The 22,063-nt window shown below is 42.2% G+C and overlaps 1 protein-coding gene across 4 annotated transcripts in view; it reads right to left on the bottom strand.

Annotated features, from left to right (window-relative positions):
* CDCA7L (cell division cycle associated 7 like) overlaps nucleotides 1-21,753 on the bottom strand; it is a 51,069-nt gene extending 29,316 nt beyond the window's left edge. For all 4 annotated transcript variants that reach the window (XM_067746175.1, XM_067746178.1, XM_067746177.1 and 1 more), the window contains exon 1: nucleotides 21,613-21,753. In XM_067746175.1, coding sequence (XP_067602276.1) covers nucleotides 21,613-21,636 — 24 coding nt within the window. In that variant the 5' untranslated portion in view covers nucleotides 21,637-21,753. The remainder of the gene's footprint in view (nucleotides 1-21,612) is intronic.
* Between the last annotated feature and the right edge of the window lie 310 nt (nucleotides 21,754-22,063).

The raw sequence follows: 22,063 nt of genomic DNA, 5'->3' as shown, positions 1-22,063 counted from the left end.
TGAGAAAAGAATCAAAACATGTCACTACAAAGAAATCAACAAAACACAAACACAGGCAGTAATTCAAGAAATGAGGGTCAAGAAAGCTAGAAGACATACAGAAAACAAAAAACAAAAGGGTAGAAGTCAAGTCCTTCCCCATCAGTAATCACTTTAAATACAAATGGATTAAACTCTACAATCAAAAGATATAGATTGGCAGAATGGATTAAATAACACGATCCAACCATATGCTGTCTACAAGAGATTTACTTCAGATCTAAAAACACAAACAGGTTGAAAGTGAAAGAAGGGAAAAAGATACCCAATGCAAGTAATAACCCAAAGAGAGATCAATACTAATATCAAAATAGATATTAAGTAAAACTAATAACAGTAAAATTAATAATAAGAGACAAAGAACATTACATATTGATAAAAGGGTCAACTCGTCAAGAAGATACAACAATTATAAATATGTACGAACCAAACATCACAGCTTTAAAATACATGAAGAAAACATGGACATAATTGAAAGAAATAGTTCTACAATAATAGTTGGAGATCTCAATACCCTACTTTCAATAATGTATAGAAACCCAGAGAGAAGATCAATAAGGAAAAAGGAATTGAACCTTATAAACCAACTAGAACAGACACATACAGAACATTCCAACAGCAGAATATACATTTTCCTCAAGAGCACATGGAAAAGTCCCCAAGACAGACCATATGTGACACCACAAAACGAATATAAATTTAAAAGATTAAGATCATACAAACTATCTTTCCAATCATAATAAACCTAGAAATCAATAACAGAAGAAAAACTAGATAATTCACAAATAAGTGGAAATTAAACAACACTCTTTAGCAACCAGTTGGTCAAAGAAGAAAACACAAGGGAAATTAGAAAATACTTTCAAACAAACGAAAGCAAAAGCAAAATGTACCCAAACTTATGGGATGCAGAGAAAGCAATGCTAAGAAGGAAATTTATAGCTATAAACATTTATATTAAAAAAGAAACAAAGTTTGCTGCTTAATATAAAAAACCAACAAACTAATTTTATACCACAAGGAACTAGAAAAAGTACAGCTAATAAACCCAAAGGTAGCAGAAGGAAGGAAATAAAGATTACGGCAGAGAGAAAGAATAAAAAACCAATAGAGAAATATCAGTAAAACCAAAAGTTGGTTCTATGACAGTAACAAAACTGACAAACTTTTAGGTAGATTGACTAAGAGAAAAAAAGACAGAAGATCCAAATTATTGAAATAAAGCGGGTTCATTACTATCAATTGCGCAGAAATAAAAAGGATAATAAAAGAGTACTATGAACAATTATAGGTCAACAAATTGGGCTAGCTAGATAAAATGGGTAAATTCCTAAAAACACACAACCTTCCAAGACTGATTCCTGAGGAACAGAAAACCTAAAAAGACCTCTAACTAGTAAGGATTTGAATCAATAATGAAAAACCTCCCAACAAAGTGAAGCCCAGGACCAGAATTCTGTTTAACATTTAAAGAAAAATTAACACAGACCCTTCTCAAACTCTTCAAAAAAAACTGAAGAAGAGAGAATACTTCTTAACTCATTCTATGAGGCTGGGATTACCCTCACAGCAAAGCCAGACAAATAACCTACAAGAGAAGTACAAAGCAATATCCCTTATGATGCAAAAATCCTCAACAAAATACTAGCAAACCAAATTCAGCAGCACAGTAAAAGGACTATACAAGATGACCTAGTGGGATATACTTCTGGAATGCAGCATCATTCAACATATGAAAATTGATCAAAGTAATGCACTACATTAACCTGATGAAAGAAAAAAAAACTCAACTGATGCAGGAAAAGCATTTGACAAAATTCAAAACACTTTCATGGTTTTAAAAAAACTCAACAATCACCAACCCCACAACTAATATCATACTCAATGGTGAAAGACTGAAAGCTTTCCCCTAAGATCAGGAACAGGACAAGGACACCCAATTTCACCACTTCTATTCAACATAGCATTTGAAGTTCTAATCAGAGCAATTATACAACAAAAATAAAAGGCATCTGAATTGGAAAGAAGGCAGTAAAATTATCTACTGGCAGGTGACATGACCATCTATGTAGAAAATCCTAAAGAGTCCACAAAAACTGTTAGCACTAATTAACGAACTGAATACAAATCAGTAGCATTTCTATACACTAACAATGAACAATCCGAAAAGGAAATTAAGAAAACAATTCCATTTATAAGAGCATCAAAAAAAAAACCACCACCAACAAAAAACCCTTAGGAATTATCTTGGACCACAAGGCTAAAGATTTATACACTGAAAACTATACAACATCACTAAATGAAATTACTGATGACATAAATAAATGGAAAGACATCACGTGTTCATAGACTGGGAGACTTAATATTGTTTAGATGACAGTACTACCCAAAGCTATTTATATACCCAATGCAATCCTCATCAAAATCACAGTAACATTTGCTTGCAAAAATAAAACAGCCCTTCTTAAAATTCATGTGGAATCTCAAGGGGCCCTGAAAAATCAAAACAATCTTCAAAATGAAGAACCTCATTGGAGGACTCACACTTACTGATCTAAATATTTACTACAGGGCTTCCCTGGTGGCGCAGTGGTTGAGAGTCCGCCTGCCGATACAGGGGACACGGGTTCGTGCCCCGGTCTGGGAAGATCCCACATGCCATGGAGCGGCTGGTCCCGGGAGCCATGGCCGCTGAGCCTGTGCGTCCGGAGCCTGTGCTCTGCAGCGGGAGAGGCCACAACAGTGAGAGGCCCACGTACCGCAAAAAAAAAAAAAAAATTTACTACAAAGCTACACTACCCCAAACAGTATGGTCGTAGCATAAAGACAGATATTTATATCAGTGCAACAGAATAGAGAGCCCAGAAATAAACCCTTGAATAGATGGTGAAATGATTTTTGACTAGATGGTTAAATCATTTTTGACAAAGATGCCAAGACTGTTCAATGGGGAAAGGACAATCTTTTCAACAAATGATGCTGGAAAAACTGGATTCCATATGCAAAGAATGAAGTTGGATCCTCACCTTACACCATCTACAAAATACTCAGAATGCATCAAACACCTAAATGTAAGAGCTAAAACTATAAAATCTCTTTTATTTCTTGGAAGAAAACATAGAAGGGAAAATTTATGACACTGGATTTAGCAATGATTACTTGGACATGACACCAAAGGCAGAGACAACAATAGGAAAAAAATAAACTGGACTTCATCAAAATCAAAAACTTCTCTGCACCAAAGGACATTACCAAGAGAATGAAAAAGGCAACCTAGAGAATGGAGAAAATACTTGTAAATCATTTATATGAAAAAGGGTTAATATCCAGAATATGCAAAGAACTCATACAGCTCAACAACAGCAAAACAAACAATCCAATTTAAAAATGAACAAAGGACTTGAACAACAGTTCTCCAAATATATGCAGATGGCCAAAAAACAGCCGAAAAGATGCTCAACATCACTAATCTTTACGGAAATGTAAATCAAAACCACAATGAGATATCACTTCACACCCATAAGGATGGTCATTATCAAAAAAATAGAAAATAAGTGTTGGTGAGTACGTGGAGAAACTGGAACATGTGTGCACTGTTAGTAGGAATGTAAAACGGTGCAGCCACTGTGGTAAACAATATGATAGTTCCCAAAAGATTTAAACACAGAATTACCATACAATCCAACAATTCCACTTTTAGGTATACGCCCAGAAGTATGGAAAGCAGCGATTCAAACATATTTTATACCAATGTTTATAGCAGCATTGTTAATGATAGCCAACAGGCAGAAACAGCCCAGATGTCCATGGATGGATGAATGGATGAACAAAATGTGGTGTGTGTGTGTGTATATGTATACATTTTTATATATATATATATATACACACACACACACACATATACACACACACACAATGGATTATTATTCAGCTTTCAAAAAGAATGAAATTCTGATATATCTTTGAATATAGATAAATCTTGAAAACATTATGCTAAGTGAAAAACATCAGACATGAAAGGACAAATATTGTATGACTCCAGTTATAAGAGGTACTTAGAATTGTCAAATTCATAGAGACAGAAAGTAGAATGGTGGTTACTAGAGGCTGGGGGGAAGGAGGAACCAAGTACATTGTTTAACGGGAATGGAGTTTCACTTCAGGATGACGAAAAAGCTCTGGATATGAATAGCAGTGATGGTTGTACAACAATGTGACTGTACTTAATGTCGCTGAATTATACACTTGAAAATGGTTAAGATAGTAAAATTTATATTATGTACATTCTACCACAATAAGAAAAGCAGAAGAAAAAAAATCAATGCTATTTTTAAAAGAGAAAATATAAGTGGGAAGAAATTTATAGACGTGTCTGTGTCTAGGGTTTAGAATAGTTATTCAGAAGGGTAGCCAAGGAACTGAAGTTTTGGCCGAGGTCCTGGTAGGGAAGTGAGCCAAACCACTTGGAAAGTCCTGGGTAATTTCCTTTTCCAGAAAGGTCAGCAGACAGGAAATGTGAAGCCAATGTTAAGATTTCTTTGTACTCTAAAAGACTGATTATCCAAGCAGACTAGTCTGCTCTATGTTTTTCAACAAGCTGCTGTTGACATTTTGGTGGCTTCTTCCTGTGGAACTCTCCTGCCCCGCCTGCCACAGGGCACTTAACATCCCTGAACTCTGAACCACTTAATAACAGGCATATTCCCCTCACCACACAACGACAAGCCAAAAGAAGCCCACATACTTCTATTACCACCACGACCCCAGTTCACTCAGGTGACAACCAGAGAGAATACAAATTGAAATACGTGTGCCTTTGCGTGTCTGTCAGGACAGGGCAGGTTATAAAGCAGCAGCAAACAACTCCAAGTCTGGACGGTCTACAGCAAGAAAGGCTTCCTTCTTGTTCACATGACAGGTTTGTCCCGGGCCAGCCCGATGAACCACTCCACACTGTCCTCACACAGGACCCAGGGTGACAGAACTTCCACCACGGGGAATACAGGCAGAGGCAGCAGCAGAGGGAGGGAGACGGGGTAGATGGTGCACTGGCTTTAAAGAATTCCACCTGGACATGACACACAACACTTCTGCTCAAATGTCATCAGCCAGAGCACATCAAGTAGCTTTGCCTGCCTCAGGAGCCAGGAAAGTGCACTCCTCCCATTTACCCAGAAGGAAAAGAATAAGAAGATTTGTACAGAGCTCTGACAGCTTCCAAACTATTACTGGAAAGCATCCTGTGAAGTAGAAGACGCTATGTCAATGTTCATTATTCCAAGTGATTACAGAGTATAATTGTACCAACGTGTGCCGGGCACCATGCTAAGGGATCCGATGAGCAATGAGTCATAACGGTGGGGTGACACACTCTATAGTCAATTTCAATGTGGTGCGATAAATACAAACAGGGAGGTCAGCCCAGGAGGGCACCTGACCCAGACATTTGGTGATGGTCAGGAAGAATTCTAAGAGCCTCGAGGTCGGCCACGTCCACACAGCTGTGGGACAAAGTCAGCCTAGAGGACTTGCAGGAAATTCACAGGTGGAAGCAGGAGTCTGGAGAACCTCAAGGCAGAGGGAACATCATCTTTCAGGGGAGGCTAGTGTCCCTGTGCTCAATGCAGACAAGTACTGAACAGATCTTCACACTTTTGAGGGATGAGGGGGAAAACTCTTCATCCCACAGCCCAGCTCCGGAAGCCTTTGTAGAGGGATCCTCTTGACACACTTCTGCCCTGCTAGTGGAAAACACACCAAACAATCCCTGGGATGCTGGCCCGTGCAGGCTGCCAATACCACTTGGCTCCTGGCTTTGTGCCACAGTGAATGTACACACTCCTAAGAGTGTATCCTTTCTCAGCTCCTAATTACAGTCAGGGAAGAGGACCCACTTGCTACCATAAAGGTCACGAAGACAACTAGATGCTCTTTTCAGTGAGTTTTTGAAGCTGTCAGTGTGGGAAAAGAGAATGAGGTGTTCTTTTGTTTTTGTTTTTCTTTTTAAGTCAGGTAAGGAAAGCCTTCTGTAAGAGGCCATGGGCACGCGTGAGAAAGGCTGGTTGAGACCCCATTGGCTTCAACTATTTTAATTTTTTAAAATCCCCCAATAAAAAATGCCTGGGACCAATTATGAGAAAAAAACAGAGAATTAAGAATAAACAATGATTTTCAACAGCACAGTACTGGCACAAAAACAGAAATATGGATCAGTGGAACAGAATAGAGAGCCCAGAAATAAACCCACACATCTATGGTCAATTAATCTTCAACAAAGGAGGAAAGAACATACAATGGAGAACACAGTCTCTTCAGCAATTGGTGCTGGGAAAGCTGGACAGCTACATGTAAATCAATGAAGTTAAAACACACCATCACACCATACACAAAAATAAACTCAAAATGGCGTAAAGACTTAAATATAAAACATGACAACATAAAACTCCTAGAAATGAAATTAGGCAAAACATTCTCTGCAAATCGTAGCAAAGTTTTCTTAACTCAGTCCCACAAATTTATAGAAATAAAAGCAAAAATAAACAAATGGGGAGAGCTGAGGAGGAACCTTCAAGATGGCAGAGGAGTGAGACGTGGAGATCACCTTCCTCCCCACAAATACATCAGAAATACATCTACATGTGGAACAACTCCTACAGAACACCTACTGAACACTGGCAGAAGACCTGACTTCCCAAAAGGCAAGAAACTCCCCACGTACCTGAGTAGGGCAAAAGAAAAAAGAAAAAACAAACAAAGAATAGGGACGGGACCTGCACCTCTGGGAGGGAGCTGTGAAGGAGGAAAAGTTTCCACACACTAGAAGCTCCTTCGCGGCTGGAGACTGCGGGTGGCGGGCGCGGGGTGGGGGGGGGGGTAGTTTCGGAGCCGCGGAGGAGAGCGCAGCAACAGGGGTGCGGAGGGCAAAGCAGAGAGATTCCTGCACAGAGGAATGGTGCCGAGCAGCACTCACCAGCCCGAGAGGCTTCTCTGCTCACCCGCCGGGGCGGGCGGGGGCTGGGAGCTGAGGCTTGGGCTTTGGAGGTCGGATCCCAGGGAGAGGACTGAGGTTGGCTGCGTGAACACAGCCTGCAGGGGGTTAGTGCACCACAGCTAGCCGGGAGGGAGTCCGGGAAAAGTCTAGACCTGCCTAAGAGGCAAGAGACCATTGTTTCAGGGTGTGCAAGGAGAAGGGGTTCAGAGCACCAGCTAAACGAGCTCCAGAGAGGGGCGCGAGCCACGGCTCTCAGCGCAGACCCCAGAGACGGCCATGAGATGCTAAGGCTGCTGCTGCAGCCACCAAGAAGCCTGTGTGTGAGCACAGGTCACTCTCCACACGTCCCCTCCCGGGAGCCTGTGCAGTCCGCCACTGCCAGGGTCCCGTGATCCAGGCACAACTCCCCCGGGAGAACACGGCGCACCTCAGGCTGGTGCAACGTCACGCCGGCCTCTGCCGCCACAGGCTCGCCCCGCATTCCATACCCCTCCCTCCCTCCCTCCCTCCCTCCGGCCTGAGTGAGCCAGAGCCCCCGAATCAGCTGCTCCTTTAATCCCGTCCTGTCTGGGTGGGGAAGAGACGCCCTCAGGCGACCTACAAGCAGAGGCTGGGCCAAATCCAAAGCTGAACCCCGGGAGCTGTGCGAACAAAGAAGAGAAAGGAAAATTCCTCCCAGCAGCCTCAGGAGCAGCGGATTAAATCTCCACAGTCAACTGGATGTGCCCTGCATCTGTGGAATACCTCAGTAGACAACGAATCATCCCAAAACTGAGGCGGTGGACCTTGGGAGCAACTGTAGACTTTGGGTTTGCTTTCTGCATCTAGTTTGCTTCTGGTTTTATGTTTACCTTAGTTTAGTATTTAGAGCTTATTATCAATGGTAGATTTGTTTATTGACTTGGTTGCTGTCTTCCTTTTTATTTTTAATATACATATATATTTTTTCTTTTTCTTTTTCTCTTTTTGTGAGTGTGTATGTTTCTTTGTGTGATTCTGTCTGTATAGCTTTGCTTTTACCATCTGTCCTAGGATTCTATCTGTCCTTTTTTTTTTTTTAGTATAGTTTTTAGAACGTGTTATCATTGGTGGATTTGTTTTTAGGTTTGGTTGCTCTCTTCTTTCTTTTTCTTTTTTTTATTACTTTTACTTTTTTATTTTTAATAATACTTTAAAAAATTTTATTTAAATAATTTGTTTATTTTATTTTATTTTTTCTCCCTTTTCTTCTGAGCCGTGTGGCTGACAGGGTCTTGGTGCTCCGGCCAGGTGTCAGGCCTGAGCCACTGAGGTGGGAGAGCTGAGTTCAGGACACTGGTCCACCAGAGACCTCCTGGCTCCACGTAATATCAAATGGCGAAAGCTCTTCCAGAGATCTCCATCTCAATGCTAAGACCCAGCCCCACTGAACAACCAGCAAGCTACAGTGCTGGACACCCTATGCCAAACAACTACCAAGACAGGAACACAACCCTACACATTAGCAGAGAGGCTGCTTAAAATCATAATAAGGTCACAGACACCCCAAAACACACCACCAGATGTGACCCTGCCCACCAGAAAGACAAGATCCAGCCTCATCCACGAAAACACAGGCACCAGTCCCCTCCACCGTGAAGCCAACACAACCCAGTGAACCAAACTTAACCACTGGCAGCAGACACCAAAAACAACGGGAACTATGAACCTGCAGCCTGTGAAAAGCAGACCCCCAAACACAGTAAGTTAAGCAAAATGAGAAGACAGAAATATATAACAGATGAAGGAACAAGGTAAAAACCCACCAGATCAAACAAATGAAGAGGAAATGGGCAGTCTACCTGAAAAAGAATTCAGAGTAATGATAGTAAAGATGATCCAAAATCTTGGAAATAGAATGGAGAAAATACAATAAACTTTTAACAAGGACCTAAAAGAACTAAAGAGCAAACAAACAATGATGAACAACAGAATAAAAGAAATGAAAGTTTCTCTAGAAGGAATCAATAGCAGAATAACTGAGGAAGAAGAACGGATAAGTGACCTGAAAGATGAAATAGAGGAAATGACTACCACAAAGCAGAATAAAGGAAAAAGAATGAAAAGAATTGAGAACAGTCTCAGAGACCTCTGGGACAACACTGAACACACCAACATTCGAATTATAGGAGGTCCCAGAAGAAGAAGAAAAAAAGAAAGGGACTGAGAAAATATTAGAAGAGATTATAGTTGAAACTTCCCTAATATGGGAAAGGAAATAATCAGTCAAGTCCAGAAAGCACAGAGAGTCCCATACAGGATAAATCCAAGGAGAAACACGCCAAGACACATATTAATCAAACTATCAAAAATTAAATACAAAGAAAAAATATTAAAAGCAGCAAAGAAAAAGCAGCAAATAACATAGAAGGGAATTACCATAAGGTTAATAGCTGATCTTTCAGCAGAAACTCTGCAAGCCAGAAGGGAGTGGCAGGACATATTTAAAGTGATGAAAGGGAAAAATCTACAAACAAGATTACTCTACCCAGCAAGGACCTCAGTCAGATTCGACGGAGAAATTAAAACCTTTACAGACAAGCAAAAGCTGAGAGAATTCAGCACCACCAAACCAGCGTTACAACAAACACTAAAGGAACTTCTCTAGGCAGGAAACACAAGAGAAGAAAAAGACCTACGATAACAAACACAAAACAATTAAGAAAATGGTAATAGGAACATACATATCAATAACTACCTTAAATGTAAATGGATTAAATGTTCCAACTAAACAACACAGACTGGCTGAATGGATACAACAAGACCCGTATATATGCTGTCTACGAGAGACCCACTTCAGACCTAGGGACACATACAGACTGAAAGTGAAGGGATGGAAAAAGATATTCCAGGCAAATGGAAATCAAAAGAAAGTTGGAGTAGCAATACTCATATCACACAAAACAGACTTTAAAATAAAGACTATTACAAGAAACAAAGAAGGGCACTACACAATGATCAAGAGATCAATCAAAAAAGAAAATATAACAATTGTAAATATTTATGCACCCAACATAGGAGCACCTCAATACATAAGGCAAATGCTAACAGCCATAAAAGGGGAAATCGACAGTAACACATTCATAGTAGGGGACTTTAAGACCCCACTTTCACCAATGGACAGATCATCCAAAATGAAAATAAATAAGGAAACACAACCTTTAAATGGTCCATTAAACAAAATGGACTTAACTGATACTTACAGGACATTCCATCCAAAAACAGAATACACTTTCTTCTCAAGTGTTCATGGAACATTCTCCAGGATAGATCAGATCATCTTAGGTCACAAATCAAGTCTTGGTAAATTTACGAAAACTGAAATCGTATCAAGTATCTTTTCCGACCACAATGCTATAAGACTAGGTACCAATTACAGGAAAAAAATCTGTAAAAAATACAAACACATGGCTACCAAATAACCAAGAAAACACTGAAGAAATCAAAGAGGAAATCAATAAATGCCTAAAACCAAATGACAATGAAAACACGACAACCCAAAGCCTATGGGATGCAGCAAAAGCAGTTCTAAGAGGGAACTTTATAGCAATACAATCCTACCTCAAGAAACATCTCAAATAAACAACCTAACCTTACACTTAAAGCAATCAGAGAAAGAAGAACAAAAAAACCCCGAAGTTATCAGAAGGAAAGAAATCATAAATATCAGATCAGAAATAAATGAAAAAGGAATGAAGGAAACGATAGCAAAGATCAAAAAAACTAAAAGCTGGTTCTTTGAGAAGATAAACAAAATTGATAAACCATTAGCCAGACTGATCAAGAAAAAAAGGAAGAAGACTGAAATCAACAGAATTAGAAATGAAAAAGGAGAAGTAACAACTGACACTGCAGATATACAAAGAATCATGAGAGATTACTATAAGCAACTCTATGCCAATAAAATGTACAACCTGGAAGAAATGGACAGATTCTTATAAAAGCATAACCTTCCAAGACTGAAATAGGAAGAAATACAAAATATGAACAGACCAACCACAAGCACTGAAATTGAGACTGTGATTAAAAATCTTCCAACAGACACAAGCCCAGGACCAGATGGCTTCACAGGCGAATTCTACCAAACATTTAGAGAAGAGCTAACACCTATCCTTCTCAATGTCTTCCAAAATATAGCAGAGGGAGGAACACTCCCAAACTCATTCTGTGAGGCCACCATCACCCTGATACCAAAACCAGACAAAGATGTTACAAAAAAAGAAAACTACAGGCCAATAACACTGATGAACACAGACGCAAAAATCCTCAACAAAATACTAGCAAACAGAATCCAACAGCACATTAAAAGGATCAACACCATGATCAACAGGGGTTTATCCCAGGAATGCAAGAATTCCTCAATATACGCAAATCAATCAATGTGATAAACCATAATAACAAACTGAAAGAGAAAAACCAGATGATGATCTCAATAAATGCAGAAAAAGCTTTCGATATAATTCATCACCAATTTATGATAAAAACCCTCCAGAAAGTAGGCATAGAGGGAACTTACCTCAACATAATAAAGGCCGTATATGACAAACCAACAGCCAACATCGTTCTCAATGGTGAAACACTGAAATCATTTCCACTAAGATCAGGAACAAGACAAGGTTGCCCACTCTCACCACTATTATTCAACACAGTTTTAGAAGTTTTAGCCACAGCGATCAGAGAGGAAAAAGAAATAAAAGGAATCCAAATCAGAAAAGAAGAAGTAAAACTGTCACTGTTTGCAGATGACATGATACTATAAATAGACAATCCTAAAGATGCTACCAGAAAACTACTAGAGCTAATCAATGAATTTGGTAAAGTAGCAGAATACAAAATTAACACACAGAAATCTCTTGCATTCCTATACACTAATGATGAAAAATCTGAAAAAGAAATTAAGGAAACACTTCCATTTACCATTACGACAAAAAGAATAAAATACCTAGGAATAAACCTACCTAAGGAGGCAGAAGACCTGTATGCAGAAAACCATAAAACACTGAGGAAAGAAATTGAAGATACAAACAGATGGAGAGATATACCATGTTCTTTGATTAGAAGAGTCCATGTTGTGAAAATGACTATACTACAGAAAGCTAGCTACAGATTCGATGCAATCCCTATCAAACTACCAATGGCATTTTTCACAGAACTAGAAAAAATTTCACAATTTGTATGGAAACACAAAAAACCCCAAATAGCCAAAACAATCTTGAGAAAGAAAAACAGAGCCGGAGAAATCACGCGCCCTGACTTTAGACTATACTACAATGCTACAGTAATCAAGATAGTATGGTGCTGGCACAAAAACAGAAAGATAGATCAGTGGAACAGGAGAGAAAGCCCAGAGATAAACCCATGCTCACATGGTCACCTTATCTTTGATAAAGGAGGCAAGAATATACAATGGAGAAAAGACAGCCTCTTCAATAAGTGGTGCTGGGAAAACTGGACAGCTACATGTAAAAGAATGAAATTAGAACACTCCCTAACACCATACACAAAAATAAACTCAAAACGGATTAAAGACCTAAATGTAAGGTCAGACACTATAAAACTCTTAGAGGAAAACACAGGCAGAACACTCCATGACATAAATAACAGCAAGATCCTTTTGGACCCACCTCCTAGAGAAATGGAAATAAAAATAAAAACAAACAAATGGGACCTAATGAAACTTAAAAGCTTTTGCATAGCAAAGGAAACCATAAACAAGACAAAAAGACAACCCTCAGAATGGGAGGGCTGCAAACAAAGGACTAATCTCCAAAATTTACAAGCAGCTTATGCAGCTCAATATGAAAAAAACAACCTAATCCAAAAATGGGCAGAAGACCTCAACAGACATTTCTCCAAAGAAGATATACAGATTGCCAACAAACACATGAAAGGATGCTCAACATCACTGATCATTAGAGAAATGCAAATCAAAACTACAATGAGGTATCACCTGACACCGGTCAGAATGGCCATCATCAAAAAATCTACAAACAATAAATGCTGGAGAGGGTGTGGAAAAAAGGGAACCCTGTTGCACTGCTGGTGGGAATGTAAACTGATACAGCCACTATGGAGAACAGTATGGAGTTTCCTTAAAAAACTACAAATAGAACTACCATACGACCCAGTAATCCCACTACTGGGCATATACCCTGAGAAAACCATAATTCAAAAAGAGTCATGTACCAAAATGTTCACTGCAGCTCTATTTACAATAGCCAGGACATGGAAGCAACCTAAATATCCACTGACAGATGCATGGATAAAGAAGATGTGGCACATATATACAATGGAATATTACTCAGCCATAAAAAGAAACAAAATTGAGTTATCTGTAGTGAGGTGGATGGACCTAGAATCTGTCATACAGAGTGAAGTAAGTCAGAAAGAGAAAAACAAATACAGTATGTTAACACATATACATGGAATCTTAAAAAAAAAAAAAAGTGGTTCTGAAGAAACTAGGGGCAGAACAGGAATAAAGACGCAGGCATGGAGAATGGACTTGAGGACACGGGGAGGGGGAAGGGTAAGCTGGGACAAAGTGAGAGAGTGGCATGGACATATGTACACTACCAAACGTAAAACAGATAGCTAGCGGGAAGCAGCCGCATAGCACAGGGAGATCAGCTTGGCGCTTCGTGACCACCTACAGGGGTGGGATAGGGAGGGTGGTAGGAAGATGCAAGAGGGAGGAGATATGGGGATATATGTATATGTACAGCTGATTCACTAGTTTTAAAGCAGAAACTAACACACCATTGTAAACAATTATACTCCAATAAAGACGTTAAAAAAATTAATTAAAAAAATTAAACAAATGAAAAAACAAATGAAAAAAAACTAAACAAACGGGACCTAAATAATCTTATAAGCTTTTGCACAGCAAAAGAAACCATGAAGAAAACGATAAGACAGACTACACAATGGGAGAAAATATTTGCAAATGATGTGACCAACAAGGGTCTAATTTCCAAAATATAATAACAGATCATATAGCTCAATATCAAAAAAACAAACAACCCAATCAAAACATGGGCAGAAGACCTAAATAGACATTTCTCCAACGAAGACATGCAGATGGCCAACAGGCACATGAAAACATGCTCAGCATCGGTAACTGTTAGAGAAATGCAAATCAAAACTACAGTGAGGTTGTCACCTCACACTGGTCAGAATGCCCATCTTTAAAAAGTCTGCAAATAACTAATGCTGGAGAGGGTGTGGAGAAAAGGGAACCCTCCTACACTGTCGGTAGGCAGGAATGTAAACTGGTGCAGCCACTATGGAGAACAGTATGGAAGTTCCTCAGAAAACTAAGAATAGAATTACCATATGATCCAGCAATCCCACTCCTGGGCATATATCTGGACAAAACTATAATTCAAAAAGATACACGCATCTCTATGTTCATAGCAGCACTATTCACAATAACCAAAACATAGAAACACCCTAAGCGTCCATCAACAGATGAACAGATAAAGTATGGTACATATATACAATGGAATATTACTCAACCATAAAAAAGAATGAAATAATGCCATTTGCAGCAACATGGATGGACCTAGAGATTATCATACTAAGTGAAGTAAGTTAGAAAAACACAAATACCATGATATCATTTTTATGTGGAATTTAAAATATGACATAAACTTATTTACAAAACAGAAACAGACTCACAGACATAGAAAACAAACTTATGGTTACCAAAGGGGAAAAGGGGTGGTGGGGGAAGGATAAATTAAGAGTTTGGGATTGGCAAATATTATATGAAAATATATATAATAAAATGTATATAAAACAGATAAACAACAAGGTCCTACTGTTCATCACAGGGAACTATATTCAATATCCTATAATAAACCATAGTGGAAAAAGATATGAAAAAGAATATATATACGTATAACTGAATCACTTTTGCTGTACCTCAGAAACTAACACAACACTTTAAAACAACTATACTTCAATAAAAAATTAAAATTAAAAAAAAGATGACAGTTAAATGTACTTTTATTTTTCTTAACTTTCCATTTTAAACCAATGCTAATGGAGAACAAAATAAAGGGCACGAGCCATTTTGCATTAAAAAATATTCTTAGGGAATTCAGTATCCGTGAAATTCCCACCCCCACCCCCACCCCCCCGTCTTAAACACCCTCAGACTCACGGAGCTTTAAGGGAAAAGATAGTGTGGGGTGGGGGACAGGGCAAGGGGATATCTTTCCTGTTTCAGTGTTTATTAAAGGTTTGTTTGCTAAATTCTATACTTGGCAGTTCCATTCCTTAAGCTGGGGAGCTCAGTGACAGCCTGAGGGCTCTCAGAACCACAGGTGGGACAGGGGAGGAGACTTTTTTCCCCACGAGAATAGTTTAAAATAGCACTTTTGTATTAAAACAAATAAAAATGTATCACGGAATAGGCATGATTTTAAAGACAAAACTGGAGATTAATGAGAAAATCTCCTGCACAGGCAGGGTGGGACTGCACACCTCCAGGCCTCTGGAACAGGTACGAACTGGCCTCCACCATTAGTTAGTCCAAGTGAAAATTGCCAGAAGCCCTGCTCCAGCTTGTCATAACTCATGCCTGCACTCACTATACATTGACAACCCTAAACCATCTTTCTTAAAAAATTCAACAAACATTTAACAGCTATGATACGCCAGGCCCTTCACACACAGGGATAATTGTCACTTTGGCCTGCCACGTGATTTCGGGTGATCAACCATTACCCTGGGGTAAATCCTGGGCCCTCCTAACAGAGGAGGAGTTCTACCAGCAGGCAGCTGAGGGAGGGCCAGGCCTTGTGCCAGAAGACTCAAAGGCCAGAGCTCACTCACAAATGCGAGGCACTCGCCAGGTCCACGGGATCCTCCAGCAGTAGAGCTTAAATATGGGGGGCTGCCCACACAGCAGTGCTGCTGCTATGGAGGGTTTGGGGGAACGGGAGAGGGGGTTTGTGGGGAGGGACCCCTGGACCACGTCCAGTCCTGAGGATATGGGTTCCACTGGCAGGACACGAGACACCTGGGAAGGTGTCACCACACACCTGGTAGCCTGGGCTCTCCAGAAGCACAGTCCTCAGACCTCGTACTTCCTACGTTAGTATTCGATACGCTACTCTGTTAACGTTTTAAGTGCAACATGCAACCAGAACATGCCTAGATCGTAAGTGCAGAGCTTGGTGAAGTTTTACAAACTGCACCTACTCATTATAACCAGCACTCACATCAAGAAATAGTTTCTTTTTTTTAGCTCTCAGTAACCACTTTATAATGAGTGAACCTACTGTCTGACCTTTGAATATCCGAACTTCAATGAACACACATTTTCGGGAATGCCACCTAGAAGATGATTTATAGTTAAAATAAGCAAGACCAAAGAAAGCTTAACTTAGAGGCTCTAAGTTCAGGAGGAAAACAGTCATTATTTCAGGTTAGTTATCATGAGTCCTGATTCTAACCTGGGCAAAAAGTGCCTTCTCTCAGCTAATACAGCAAAACAAATGGGGAAATGCCTTAGGAAAAAAATACGTGAGAGGTTCCCATCTATTGAAAATCACGCACATTCTACCAGATAGTAAGTACATGACAGGGAAACAGCAATTAAAAACAGCGTTGACTTCAACACAGGGCATACGGTATGTACCACCCCAAGACATTCATTGCAAAGTTTCTTAAATTTATCTGTTAATAATTTAAAACTTTTCAACATAAAGTACACACCTGAATGAAACATTACACAGTCATTGAAAATGAAAACCATAAAGACTCCAAGCTACTCAGAAAAATAGTACTGACAGTGCTAAAGAAAGCAGAATTCAAACAGCAATCATACCATAAGAGTTAACCAAAAATGGTGACTTGGACACAGGCAAACACTGAATGGAAAATGTCTAGAAAATGATGCCCAGGGAGTAGAGACGTAGAATAGTTCAATTTTTGTTTCCTTTTCAGCTTCTATGAACAGCGTATTACCTGCACAATACAAAATTCATCTAAAAGTCATTCCTATGTAAAAACTGTGTGGATCTTATTCATATTCCCAAGCTGACTTTTACAAACAGCATCCAAAGAATCCTACTCAAAGCATAACTTGTCCAGTTCCTTAAAAAGAACCAGACCAGCTGCTGCTAACGCCCCAGCCCTTCTCTTTAAAAGGAGGGGTAAAGGTATCGTAAGAAAACCCCAAAGCGCTGACATCCCCTTCTATTTAAATAGTACGTTAAACTTGGTGTGTCCTTGCTTATCTCAATGGCAACGTAAGTTGAGGAAGGATTTCTAGCCTCACAACATTTCAGCGAAAGTTGTGTGACCTGCCAAGACCTGGTGATTCTAGCAGCAAGAGTCAAGCCCCGGCTCTGGAGACAGAATTCTGGCTCAGCTCCTTCCTTGCCAGGCTGCCCTGAGCAAATCACTCTATTAGGCTTATCTTTAAAATGCAGATAATACAACCTACTTCAGAGAACTACAGTGAGGATTAAATCTGTTAATATTAAGTACCTAGCACAGCACGACTTTTAAAAGGAATTGATCGTTTCCCTTCCTTGGAGGATGCGGGGCGGGTTGGGGGGCTGGGGAAGGATGACTCTTAAGGTCTTCTCCCATCCCCAAAACCCAAGGCCGCCTATGTCCCTACAGCTCAGGGCAGGAGCCAGCTGAGCTCTGGCAAAGGCAGAAGAGGCAAGGAGTTCCAGGGTGACCTCTGATGGCAGGGGGCTGGGGAACGAACAGCGTTTTCTGTCTTTGTTTCTTCCACCATAACTGACATAATATCTAGCACACAGTAGGTGCTGAAAGGACATCTGACAAATGGACTAACCCAGTCAGGGGGCCTTCTGGCATAAGCTGATGATCATGAAGAAAAACAGGCAGGAAGCCATCAACTACTTGAACTAAAATTCTGGTCCCTTTCACTGTGAGACTCCACAACCTATTTTTGCACTATACACAGGGTGCTGGCATTTACCACTACGGAAGGAAACTATCGTGCACGTTAACTTCAGCCATATGCCTACTGTGCCTCTGAATGGTCCTGTTTAAAAACAGTCACAAACCACTGCTTTTCAAAAGGAAAAGGAAATGGTCCCCAAAATATTTTCTTACCTCAATCCCTCCCCAAGTAGCCTGCATCAATTCCACTTTGATGCATAAAGCTATGTCCTTTACAAAACAAAACTGTATCTTGGACGTAAAAAGTCTAAACTACAGCTCGAAGAGAGTAATAGAGAACTCTCAAGGGCGATGTAAAACTAGGACGCCTAGACTACTCTATTCGAATGGCTTTATTGAATTTTTTTGTTAACTTACTGTTCCTAAACTGTTTTAAGTCACATAAGTATCTTACGGTTTTCTGTCCTGTGTACCTGACCAGATCGGAATTGCTGTGCTATCTGAGGTTTCTCCTGATCACTGAGAATTCAGCTCTTTTATGGATGGGAGGTCAGCAGTACATCAAAACGACGAATGTGCTGGCCTTCTAAGAAGTCACAAACGACCCCACTCTGTGACCAGTTTCTGGGGCTCTGGGCACACATTTTTTTTTTTTTTTTTTTGCGGTACGTGGGCCTCTCACACGCAGGCTCAGCGGCCATGGCTCACGGGCCCAGCCGCTCCGTGGCATGTGGGATCTTCCCGGACCGGGGCACGAACCCGTGTCCCCTGCATTGGCAGGCGGACTCTCAACCACTGCGCCACCAGGGAAGCCCTGGGCACACATTTTAAGCCACAGGATCAGATGGGTACAGTTTGTGTCTGTGAGGTAACTATCAGAAAAATGCCTTTTCTCCTCCAAACAGCATGTTCCATGCATATTCACGAGAACATTTAGCATCATTTCCTTCTCTAAGGGTCCAACCTGCACCCTAGCAGCAGAAGACAGTAAAAGGACTACACTGACATTCAGGACCTCCCAGCCTCTCTGCTAGGAAGCTGAGGCAGTCCCATCCTCCAGCTCCTGCAAGCTTCGCTGCTGAGCGCTCTCAGTAAGGGACCATCCCCTCATCTTTACTGGCCATTATTCCTATCATTCAATACAAAAGCACAAAGACACAGTGGTCAGCCCAACAAGGACTAGAGCCCAGGGGAGGTGTGATCACTGTCAGAGGACATCAAATCCGACACACTGTTGAGGCTGCAGAAAAGCAGAGGCTAGCAAGGAGTTCAGAGTTGAAACGAATTTCTTGTTTCCTCCCTGCCTAGTTCCCTTTACTCATAACATCGGGCCTAAGAGGCTTTACTAAAGCCCCTTCCAGCTCTATACCTTACAAGGGATGGAAATTATATCTGCTGTAGGCGTTAGATTAAAACCCACTGCACACTGGGCTGAGCCTTCCTTCAGTGTGCACTCACGCCGCTTCAGGCCGTTCATCACACTGCTTTATGCATAAGGCTGAGGTACAGAGAAGAACCACACGAACTCAACATCCTGCTGGGCCTGATGTGTTCATTAAGTGCTCTTATCCGCAGTCACCTGCCCACCCCGTAAAACCACTCTCCACTCATTTAAATTAAGGAGGCTATAATACGCCCACACTTAAATTATGATGAACAGGAACATTTCCACTAGAAAAATCCTCACACATCTTAATTTGCCCTGTCAATTAGGAGGTCTTTTGACGGGGGGGGGGTGGGGGGGGGGGGAGGGCGTGGGGGGGAGAGAAAAAACAAACCTGATCATCTTACAAAAGTAATTTGCCCTAATGGATGTATAATGGGTCAGATATAATTTGTGGCTTACTGCCACATGGTAAATAGTTTACTTAACATTTTAGAGCTACCAAAAGTTAGCCTCATTATTTGACAATAAAATGTTCATCTCCAACTAAACATTCTGGGACATTTTAAATTTCTTTTTTTTTTTTTGCGGTACGTGGGCCTCTCACTGTTGTGGTCTCTCCCGTTGCGGAGCACAGGCTCCGGACGCGCAGGCTCAGCGGCCACGGCTCACGGGCCCAGCCGCTCCGCGGCATGTGGGATCTTCCCGGACCGGGGCACGAACCCGTGTCCCCTGCATCGGCAGGCGGACTCTCAACCACTGCGCCACCAGGGAAGCCCCATTTTAAATTTCTTAAGCAGGAACTGTGTATGTAAGTAGTGGGTGACGCAGCACCACCAGAACAACATGTTTCAGGAATGATACATCATCAAGATACATTTACTGATGAAATTCACAAGCTCCTTCCAGAAGGGTTCAAATCCTGGAGAAACCCAAACCTCCTAAAAGCCTAGGATACTAATTATATGGTAAGTGTCAGTGGCAAAAACAAAAACAACTAAGCCTGTCCCATCCCTTCTTGAGTTTGTTTTCCTTGCTTTTAATACCTCACTTAATTGGAGAAATTCAAAAAATACTCTTTCTCTTAAACATCCACAATAGATTTTTCTCAAGTGTCCACTTTCAGGAAGCCTTTCAGAAATCACCAAATGGCCAAAGCGACCATTAGTGGCTTGGTCTCTAATGTGCCGCCAGACCCAGGCAGGTGACAGCGTCACGGGCTCAGGCACCACCGGCCACCCCGGCAGCTGGGCCCCGGTCGCTCCGCGTCTCCCAAATCCTGCGGATGCCCAACACCCAGGTGGAGAAAGGAGATAAACACCAGCCAAAGGTAAGGTGGAAGCAGTGAGTCAGAAGCGCTCACAAAAGCAAGAAAAAACCCAACCCTCATACAAAGCATCTCTCGGGCTCCTACAAGCTGCTTCCTTTCTAAAAGGTTTATTTTTAGTTCGTTTGAAAAAGTTTTTATTGCTTACCTCCGCATAAATTATGTATATTCATTACTAGAAAGTAGAGAAAAGCGCTTTTAAAAAGTAAAAAAGAAAACTGAAGCTAAGTCCACTTCCCACCACCCATTGTAATTTTGGGGAGCTTGTTAATGAGATTTTTAAGACCTAGTTAAAACCATAATGGGTACCTGCGGTGGTGCTGTATACACGGTTTGGGAGCTTGGGGCTTTTTGTTTTTTAACCTGGTCTAATAACGCTGCCAGTTCCCCCAAACGGTTACAAGTTCCTTAAAAACATTTCCAAAAGTTCTAGAACAAATACAAAAGCAACGCTTTTTAAACCCCATTATCCAAGTTGAATTGGCCCGATTCTCGACTATGCTTTTTTAGAAAATCACACTTAAACTCATCTCCATGCCAATGCCGGAGAAAGTGGGGGGCGCGCACCGAAAAAGCTTCCCCCTCCCCCAGTCCCACGAGCACCGCAAACGCAGTCACTGCGCCGCTACGGCCTCCCCGCCTGCACTGCCCTAGAGTTCATCCGCTCCCGGGGCTCGCGGCCGCAGCGACCCAGCGGACTACCCCGAGGCCCCACCCGGGCCAGCGGCGAGCGCCCGCGTGCGGCGGCACCCGGCCTCTCCGCTCCAGGTGGCACAACCGTAAACACCGGACACACCTGCGGGGCGTGCCCGCTCCGGCGTCGGCGGGACGGGGCGCGCCCGATCCACAACGCGGCAGCCGAGGGCCACGTTTCCAGCCCAAGGCGGGGCGCAGGGCCAAGCGCAAAGGGAAGGCAGGCCGAGGGTGCGTCCGGGCTGCGGCGGGCGGCCAGATCCTCACCTGCGAGCCAGTCGCCAACTCCATTCTTCCCCGCTGGGCTCCGGCCTCCTCCCAGCACGCGGCCACGGGAGCCTCGCTCGCCACGGGGCCGCGCACGGAGGTCGCCCGCGGCCGCGCAGCGCGCTCGCTCCGCCCGGAGCTCCGGCGGGCCGGGGGAGGGGCGCACTCGGCGCCCGGGACAGGGGGAGCGCACCGCGCCGCCCCCTCGGCGCCGCGGCGCCAGCCCTCGAGGCTCCTCTTACAGGACCCAAACTTCGCGACCGGTGAACTTCGCTTTGCAGGCGGCTCAAGAGGGGCTGCAGCTGGGAGCCGCCCGGGATGGCTGCCAATCTGGGGGCGCCGGGCTCCCCCCTGCAGTGGAGGGAGGGAGTGGAGCCGTCCGGCCCGGTTTTGCGCGGGAGAAATGAGAGGGGGCAGTCCCGGCGCAGCCTCCTGCTGGCACGCCCGGCTG

Source organism: Pseudorca crassidens, chromosome 8, assembly GCF_039906515.1.
Source record: "Pseudorca crassidens isolate mPseCra1 chromosome 8, mPseCra1.hap1, whole genome shotgun sequence".
NCBI lineage: Eukaryota > Metazoa > Chordata > Mammalia > Artiodactyla > Delphinidae > Pseudorca > Pseudorca crassidens.
Note: the sequence above shows the minus strand (reverse complement) of the source record. Positions and strands in the feature narration are given on the sequence as shown.